The sequence below is a fragment of the Geotrypetes seraphini genome, chromosome 3, assembly GCF_902459505.1.
Source record: "Geotrypetes seraphini chromosome 3, aGeoSer1.1, whole genome shotgun sequence".
NCBI lineage: Eukaryota > Metazoa > Chordata > Amphibia > Gymnophiona > Dermophiidae > Geotrypetes > Geotrypetes seraphini.
The window spans coordinates 125,890,839-125,900,706 of record NC_047086.1 but is presented as its reverse complement, the minus strand read 5'-3'; the positions used below and the strand labels follow the sequence as shown (position 1 = coordinate 125,900,706).

General features: G+C 40.4%; 1 protein-coding gene across 1 annotated transcript in view; it reads right to left on the bottom strand.

Moving 5' to 3' along the window:
- Window positions 1–8,156: 8,156 nt before the first annotated feature.
- KIF13B (kinesin family member 13B) overlaps window positions 8,157–9,868 on the bottom strand; it is a 485,412-nt gene continuing 483,700 nt past the window's right edge. Inside the window, exon 40 of the mRNA XM_033935468.1 lies at window positions 8,157–8,906. Coding sequence (XP_033791359.1) covers window positions 8,893–8,906 — 14 coding nt within the window. The 3' untranslated portion in view covers window positions 8,157–8,892. The remainder of the gene's footprint in view (window positions 8,907–9,868) is intronic.

Here is a 9,868-nt window from a genome sequence, read left to right as displayed (position 1 = left end):
AACTATGTGCTTCCTCTTTCTTCATGTGCGACACCTACAAACTCAATTGATGTGCCCTCAATGCTGTGAATGGCCAGCAGTGCTTATGCTGGGATCACTGCAAGGGATCTCTGCTGAAGTTATTGCATCCATCAGGTGCCAAGGTTCTGAAGGTCGGTTCAGTCCACTCATATTCCATGCTCTGTACCCCTGGTGGAAATTGCACCTGTGTCTCAGTATGCTCTTAGGGATTCAGTCTACCTCAAGGGGTAAATATGTCATCCTCATAGTGCAACATACAGAATCTCCTTTCGCTCCAACCACACTGGAATGTATATTCTCAAAAATAAAAATAACCTCTTGACCTAATTCTGTCCTAACCACAACTACTCCTGTCGCATATCAGATGCTGCTTTTAAATGCGAAAACAATTGTTAAAAAGCTATAAAATATATTTAAAAAATCTGAATGAAAGCTAAAGCTGACTTTATAAGCCTTGTTGCATATGAGCCAAAAGTGCAAAAAGCTCTATATAATGAACTAACCTGCCACCCATATAAATATAAATATATATAAATATATCAAAAATCAGACTGTTCTACAAAACTGTGTATTTGTATTTTTGTGTACGTACAAATTTTCTGCTAAGCAGAAGGAGGATGTAGTATAGAATGACGTGAGAAAAGATTTTTTTGAATCACATTTCTTTGTTACTTATTTTTGTTAAGATCCAGCTGCTTGTCTCTTGTCTTCTATGTAATATGACACTGATCTTCAAGTTGCAGTATCTCTCTCCCCGTCAACAGGCTACAGCTTTCATGTGCTGGTAGATCTTCTTCCACCAGACATGAAGATGTCTCCCCCGTACATTGTGCTACTCATGCGAGTCTTCCCGGGAGTTGGAGAGGTAGTGGAGGGAGGGAGACATAAGTGGCGGAGTATTCTGTAGTGCCAAACTGTGCTCTTATCATCTAAGCTCACTGCAGTCTTGGCACTCTCGCTAGTGGTTCCCTTCACCCTGCCTGAATGAAATAGGTTAATAAGGAGAAAGAAAGTACCATGGCAGGAGCAGAATCTCTCAGTTGCATGAGTTTACTTTGGCAACATGGGTGGCAATTGACTCGGTAAAGTAATGGGAGGAACATAGTCAGAATGGTTTGCAGTCATGTTCTGGAAGGCACCCTTAATCAGTTTGGCTTTCAGAATAGCCACTACAACAATGTTTGAGACTGATCTACAGTTGCAGGGTCTCTACTGTATGCAAATCTGTCTCACGCATGGTTAGTTGTAGATATCCTGAACACCAGATAGCTGAAATAAGTAGGAGTATTACCGTAGTTCCATGCCATACAACCACACAATACAAATATGGAAGGTGCAAAAAATTGCTTCCCACCCACTGTCTCCTCTCATTGGCAGTGTGAAATGGGTGGAATAGAGGGTGCTAGTGGGGGGGTCGCAGAAGGCACAGCTATAGCTCAGAATGGTCCTGCAAGGCAGGCAAGGTGTGCCTTCACTGCAGGGTTGAGAAACAGGCTAGAAACACATAGCCCCTTTCAGACCCAACACGGAGACCAGCCATGAAAATGAGAATTCGAGGATTAAGCCGTAAAGCTTTAAAAAGGGTCCACTTTGGCAGGATGTACTTATGTTACTCATAGAAGATGGCTTTTTCCACGCAGAGGTACAACCAGTAAAACTATACACTACAGTTGGCAATAAGTTAGTGCTACAATGTAATGCCTTGATATTTAATATTTATATAGAAATTTGAGAAGAAAAGAAAAATATGATCATCTCTTATTTAAAAATACTTATTTTCATGATTTAAAAATCCTTCATGTGTCCACAGCACAATTAATGGCATTTTCTGAAGGCCCCTGAGAAAGAGATTTCCTCACACCGTAGCCCATTAATGTGTGGTTTGCCTTTCTTTTCTAGAAAAGATTTTGTGAAAAACTATTAAATTAACATTTTATGGATTCCTCCTTGGATTTTACATCTCTTTCCTCATTGTTTCTTCTAATGTTATTTTTATCCATTAGGAAATGAAAAGGGCACATCTTTTTGATTTTACAACCCTGTTCTAGAGCTCTCCTCTTGATCCATATGTTTTGGGCTCTATTATATGACAGTGAGCAGTGAGGTCTGATAATGAACACAACAGAAGTTCCTCAACTTGTTCTGCCATTACTAACCTAATGGAGCTTTCAGAATTTAAAACATTAATATTCTGCAAGAATGAAATGTTTTGGAACAAAAGAAGACGCTTTTCTAAAGATCTTGGTAGCTTTATCTGCCACCTGATTAATCTTAATAAATTCCTCTTACTCCTTCTTTTGATAACACTATTTATCAGGTCTGACGGTGATGGGATGAACTGCGGTTTATATAACAGAATTAGATTTTTCAACAGTTACATTATGGGGCTCCTTTTACGAAGCCGCATTAGCGACTTTATCGCATGCGACTTTTTATCACACGCTAACCCCCGCGCTAGCTGAAAAACTACCGCCTGCTCAAGAGGAGGCGGTAGCAGCTAGCGCGGCCGGCAGTTTAGCACACGCTATTACGCCCGTTAAACCGCTAACGTGGCTTTGTAAAAGGAGCCCTATATTTTGCTGACTTGTATTCCAGCTGACTGAGTTCCTGCTCTGTATCAAACGGGTCGACAGCTTCAGCGTAATTCGCCTATAAGCATCCACATTTTTGGTCATCACTGGAGTACATGATAGCTGTGGTACAGGTCACAGAGCTAAGAGGCAGCTCAACATATTCCTTCTCTAGGACTTCATCCACCTAGTGCTATTGATTCAGAGATAGTCTTTATAAACTAAGGGGTCTTTTAATAAGGTGCACTAATGGATTTAGGAAGCATTAATGATTAGCGTGTGCTGAATGCCATTCAGTCCATTGTATACCTATGGGCTTCATGGCATTTAGCACATGCTACGGGGGGGGGGGGATTCATGAAAGGGCATTAAGTACGTGCGTGGAATATAATGGGCATCGTTAGCGGTTAGCAAGCAATAACGTGCTTAATTCCCTTTCATGAATCCCCTCTAATTCTGTAAGTGCACCTTAGTAAAACGTTTCCTAGGATTCCTAAAACCAGGCAAATCACACATTACTTTAAAAGTTTAATTTAGTATTTCTAGTCTTCCTTCACATAATAAAACAATCACTATACAAGCAAACTTCACTAACTAAACAAAATCTATTATTACAAAAATAGATTTTTTATTTATTTTTTTAAGATTTGCTTAAATTCTTGCAAATTTGTCAGATGCCTTAAATACAAAGGCAGCTTGTTCCACTCCAGTAGTCTGACACATAAAAACAAATGAAAGTTAAAGGCTGCTCAGTCCATTTTAGGATTATTTTTTCTTGATTCATGGTCTATATCACCACTGGAGCCCCTAATGGACTTGTCACTATGCCAGACAACATAAAACACTAAACCCTTTTAAAAGACTTAACACCCCCTCCCCCCTTTTTTTTTTTTTTTTTACAAAACCGCAAAAGTGGTTTTAGCGCCGGCCAGTGCACTGAATGCTGTGCGCTGCTCCGATGCATATAGAGTTCTTGTGTCAGAGCAGCATACTGCATTCAACGTGTCAGCTGGCGCCAAAAAACGCTTTCACGGTTTGGTAAAAGGAGGGCAAAATTGCTCATAATTATATTAAACAGATGATCCAGTAATCTTTGTTATCATCCATTGCCAGTGCTCATTTATAGGAAAAAAGACATTAATTGATGGATCAGTCCATTTTAAATGACCGTTCAGAAGACAACTTAGCCATAAGATACACACCGCTGCTGTTAGCACATTAGTCAGGTGATGCTACCATTGCCCCATAGGTAGGTTTAGGTTTAACTAAGAAATTCTATGTTTTAAGAAAGAGTAAAGGAATTAAGCTTAGCTTATCTTAGTTTAAATGTTTTGGTAGGGTTGATATGACGTTTTCTGAGATTAGCAGGCAAGAGTAACTTAGACAATGAAAAAGCTGTTTTCCCCCAGTAATTCTGAGTACTTAAATGTTCTGGGCTGTCTCAGAGTAGCTTTGCCCCCATCCAAACACCGAATGGCTCCTTTTCCACCTGAGCCACCATGTCCTGTCAAGGGGAGAGTGCTACTGCATCTTTCTATGTAGGGCTCATACTTATAACAATGTGTAATGACTGTAGCAAAGTTCTTGTTTCCATATGTGAATGGGCAAAGAAACAAGTGCTCTATTGTATTGATTAAGAAACTAGTTAAAATGAGTCCTGTATCATTGTATCTCCTATTCTGGATTAGTGCCTTTTGGACAGTAGACTGTTCTGTAATTAAAATGTAGTATACTGCTTTTTTGTACAGTTTTGTTTTAATAAAACTTTTTTTTAATTTGTGTTTATTTTAGTATTGTACCTAATAGAAAATAAAAATGTATAACTGAAAAAGACTGATTTGCCATTATTCTTTCATGGATCTTTAATAATATGCCGTCTGTGCATGTGGTATTTTTGGGGGAGGGGGCAGGCTGTGTTTGTAGAGCCTGCTCTTACTGCACCGCATAGTGTACAGTCCATAACTCCAGCACATAGCAGCCCAGGAGCAAGGGCTGGCCCAACCACTAAGCAGGACTACGCAGTCGCCTAGGGCAGCAGTTTCTGGGGCATGCCAAAGAGCAACTGCAATCAAAAACAAAAGTCCTGACAACTACACAGGAAACGAAACAAGAAGGGGTACTTTTACCAGCTGGGAGGAGTGGTTTTGTGATCATGATTGATGGGAGACAAGGGGGCTAAGGGGCCTGAAAGTTAATTGGTGGGGCACAAGGCTGCAGGCTTGCCTAAGGTAGTATTTTCAATGCAAGGCCCAGGAGCCAGTGGTGGTCCCTGTTGTCTCTCTGTTTTTCTTTGCTATCTGCTTCTCTACTCAGGCTCAGGGTACATAAAGGAAAGTGGATGGGAGGAGTACCTAATTTTGATTCTTTTTCTTTTCAAAAGAACATATGTCTCCCCTCTCTATTGTGATTCCCCTTCATTGTTCTTTCCTATCAATTATGTAGTTCTACCTTAATTCCAGTCTTGTTTTAGTAATTTTGTTACTAATTTGCTGGTTTTACTCTATGTTTTTACTCTTGAGAATTACCATTTTATGTTATACCCTTTTAATATGTTATAAACCACCAAGAAGTTTGATTTGGCGGTATAACCCATTTTGAATAAACTTGGAACCACATTCTTTAAGGACAAAGCATTTCTCAATAGACAAAAGAGTATACTGTACATTTGGAAATGCTCACAACCTTGAGGATACCCCCCCCCCTCCCCATGAAATTTGGAAGTAGGCCGATGGAGATGGATGTCATTGACACACACTTGTCAGCAGTGACATAGCCCTGCACGGGTGACTCTTGTCATTAGAATTCAAAGTGGCCCCAGCTTAAAAACTAATGAAGACCATTGGCCTAAGGCATTGAGTACCCTCACACCATCTGTGCTGGGAACATGTACCCTGCCAGCTAAATAGGAAAAGTTCAGAAGAAACTGAGTGGCAGGATTGTCAATACTAAATCGGCTAGCATGCCTTAGTAAAAGACCCCCTAAGTCATTTGTTCAGATCTCTTTCTGTTGGAGATAGGTTATACTTGTGTACCAATTGAGAATTTTTTATCCTGAAGCAGATTCCGAAACAGGGCCACATTGGGACCCCCCAGATTACTTAAAGATAAGTGAAGTGTTTATTCAATCATTTGATGATATCTCTGTCTATATGCAAATCAAGAGAAATTATTAATATAAAGAAAAAGAAAGATTTATTTAAGAAAACCAAGTTTTTTAAAATTCTTTATTCATTTTCAAACGTATAATAAGTGTATTAATATGTTAAGACAAATTAATCATAAATATATCACTTAATAAACATCAAGATAATAAATAATATGCTATTATTACCCACCCTTCCCACCCCTTCCTATTATATAATCACATACATTGTACACTATATAATAATAAAATTATCCCCCTCCCCCCTCATAATTAAACCTGTAATTTAAAGAAAAAAATGTCATCTAATCAGTACAATAATTTGTTAATGGTTCCCACACATCTTGAAATTTCCTAAAACATCCTTGCTGTATTGCAAAAAATCTTTCCATTTTATACATGTGACATAGGGAATTCCACCAAAAGTTTAACAAAGTTACAAATAATATAAACTACACACATATATTGTCTCAAAAAGTGATCAAATACTATGAAGTTCGCAATGACTGGACAGTAAACTCATACCGGGGGAAAAAGGGGGGCAACCCCTTCCCTTCTTGGAGTTTCATATCTCTGAGCATACTGAAAATCTTGTTGATCACTCAACTGTAGACACTAAAATTTATTGGAGTCAGTTTCAACTACATTTATAGTGATGATTTATTGGCAGACTATTAGCTCTTTTTCTTCTCATATTATCTTTAACCCCTGGCTAAGGCCAGGTACTCATTTACAGGCCAAAAGTGGATGGATGGCTGATTTGGTCAGAGATCGGCTACCTAACAGACATCCCACACTAATAGCAGATTCAAACTGACATCGTAGGTGCAGTAGACCAGTGTTCTTCAACCTTTTTACACCAGTGGACCGGCAGAAATAAAAGAATTATTTTGTGGACCGGCAAACTATTAAGACCGAAATAAAAAAACACATTTTCGCTCCGTCTCCGCAAGCTCGGTCCCCACAAACCATCTGATCCCATCTGCACAAGCCTCAGTTATGATTTTATATTGAACGTATTTTATTAAATTATAAAAAGAAACAATATTCTGTACAATTGTCATTTTATAAATATAAATATTAAGAGCAAGGACCAACAAAACCCCTGTCTCCTCTTCACATATATCCCCTCTACTATCAAGAAAACTGAACAAGGCCAAATTATTACAAAATGCTACACAGAAATATCATGCTAACAGAATACTGCAGTCACACATGATAGGAATAGTGTTAGGCTTTGCAGTCCCCAGTTATGTCTCTAGCAGGATATATATTTCAAATCTGATATATTGTAATGACAAAATAGAAATAAAATGATTTTTTCTACCTTTTGTGGTCTCTGCTTTCATCTTCTTTCCACTCTTCCTTCCAGTGTCTGCCCGTTCCATCCACTGTCTGGCCTCTCCCCCTTCCATATGTTTCTGACTTCTTTCTTTGCCCCTCTCTCCTTTCCATCCAGCCTGTGCCTCCTCTCTCCTTTTTCCATCATTCATTCCAGCTTCACTGCTTTCTTCATTTTTATCTCTCCTACACCAGATCTAGCATCTTTATCCCTCTCTCATTTCTCTGCTGACCCCCTTTCCAGCATCAATCTCTCTCTACTTTCTCATTCCTGTCTCTCCCCTTTCCCTCCTCTAATCTCCCTGCCAGCTGTTTCCTTCCTTTTTTCCTTCTCCCTTCCCTCCTCCCCCCTATCCAACAGTAGCTCTCTTCCCATCCCTTTCCCTCTTCCCCTCCCAGCAGCATCTCTCTTTCTACCTCCCTCCAGGTGCAGTAGCAGCTCTCCCTTTATCCAGCAGCTTCACAGCCTCCAACAGTGGCTTCCTCTCCTTCCAGTAGCTCTCAGTATTGCCTGCAGCAGTGATTTCCTTAGGCAGCCTTGGGTCCGTTGCCCCCCCTTCCCCCCGAGGAAAGGGGAAGTTGCCAAAGTGAATCACTGCCCTGGTAAGTACAGAGCTGCTAGGAGAGAAGACAGCCACTGTTGAAGGCTCCCCATGATCTTATTCCTGCTGTGCTCTGCACATTCGCGACCTCCCTCCCCCCAAGCCGGCAAAAACAGCTTTGCACGCAGGCTCTGCCGCCCAAGACGAGCCGGAGGCCCCTACCCGCTGCATCCTGCACGTGGGCAGACTCTCAGCATAGATGCTGCTGATGGCCCCTATCCACACACTGCCCCCACCGCACACGCTGACCATCTCCCTTCTACTTGCAGCTTCCCCGCGGCCCTCTTCGGCGACTCGGCAGGGGCAGCATTCAAGACAGGCTGCCGACGTCAGGACCTTCCCTCTCTGAGTCCCGCCTATTTTGTTCCAACTTCCTGTTTACGCATAGGCGAGACTCACAGAGGGAATGCCCGACGTCGGCAGCCTGTTTTGATCGCCCGAGGCTGGGAGGAACAGAAGATTTCCGCGAACACCACCGGGGCAGGAAATTTAACGGCGTCCATCTCACCGGCCCTGCGTGGACCAGCAGGAACTTTCTGCGGACCGGCACCGGTCTGTGGACCAGCGGTTGAAGAACTGTGCAGTAGACAACCTACCAATTGTACCAAGAGGCAAGTATTAATGTGATAGGAGGTGGGTGGATGGATGGAAGCTGGAGAGTAGTTTTGCTTAAATTTTATGGGGGAGGGAAGTTATCAATGTGGGCTACCATTAAGATGGGTTATTTTACCACAAGCTGTCCTATTTTAGCTTAGGATCTCATTGCATAAAATTGGGACCCTGTGCTAAAATAATTCAATTTAATGGTCGCCCACATTGCTAACTTCCTCTCAAAATGGATCTGATGAATGAAGTAGTGATGGATAGTGAGTGGTAAGGGATGGTGAAAAGGGAGGAAAGGGCAGGACTGAGAAAGGGTAGTTAGGGTAGTGGACTCTCTCCCATTCCTGAATTATGAGGTGTAATTTTAAAAAAATACAGTGTTTAAATAAAAAAATTATGACAGTAACACACATTACTATTAATTTACCTCAAAATATTCCCCCTTGCTTTGAACACATTTATCCCATCATTATTGCCACTGTCTGAAGCAGTTCTGGAAGTTCTCTTTCGTGAGTGTCTTTAGTTGCACTGTTGTGGCTACCTCAATGTCCTGAATCGATTCAAAACGTTTACCTTTCATGGTCATTTTGACCTTGGGGAAGAGCCAGAAGTCTCATGGTTCCAGATCTGGTGAATAAGGTAGATGAGGACACACCATTATGTTTTTATTTGACAGAAATTGCCAAACCAGAAGTGATAAACATCCCCTAAATTGTAACTTCCTGGATATGTCCAGCTGTCTTATACTGTAATCCGCTTAGAACTGCAAGGTAAAGGCGGAATATAAGTCACTAATATCATTACATTACATTACATTATATGTGACACGGAGCATTGTCATGATGGTGGATGAAACCGTTTGCTCATTTCTCATATTCAAATCTGTTGTTAAAATTTTTTGAACAGATCCAGAAGAGATGTTCAGATTCTCAGAAATTTACTTCATAGTCAAGTCACCTGTTTGATCAAATTATGTCACTTACTCTTTCAATATTCTCTTGGGTTTTTGGTGTGGAAGGATGTCCCGATCTCTCTTTGTCTTCAACCGATTCATAACCATTTTGAAATCACTCAAATCACTTGTAAACTGTCTTCATGGTCACTGCATCATCACCATAAACTAATTTTAACATTTCATGTGTTTCTTTAGCATTTTTTTGCAGTTTGAAACAAAATTTCATGTTAATACGTTGTTCATGATCCATGTTTTATAGCACACTTTAAAACACACCTTCTCTCAACCATAACTCACAACTGACTGACTGCACCGAACAAGTTTGTTATTTCTCACAGATAGTTGACTCTTCACTCTCATAAATGTACCAAATAAAATGATATCATACGATAATGCCACTGGATTCTCTAATAAATTATTAACGATCCCAAATAGATCTCCAAAATTTTAGTATCAAGGAACAATAGTATAATAAATGATCCAACGTCCCAGCTTCGAGATAACAGTGCCAGCATCTATTAGACTTGGAACTATCTACTTTATGTAAATGAACTGGGGTCCAAAAAGCTCTATGTAAAAAGAAAAACCATGTTTGTCTCATAGAAGCAGACACCGTACATTTCATCCTCCAAGT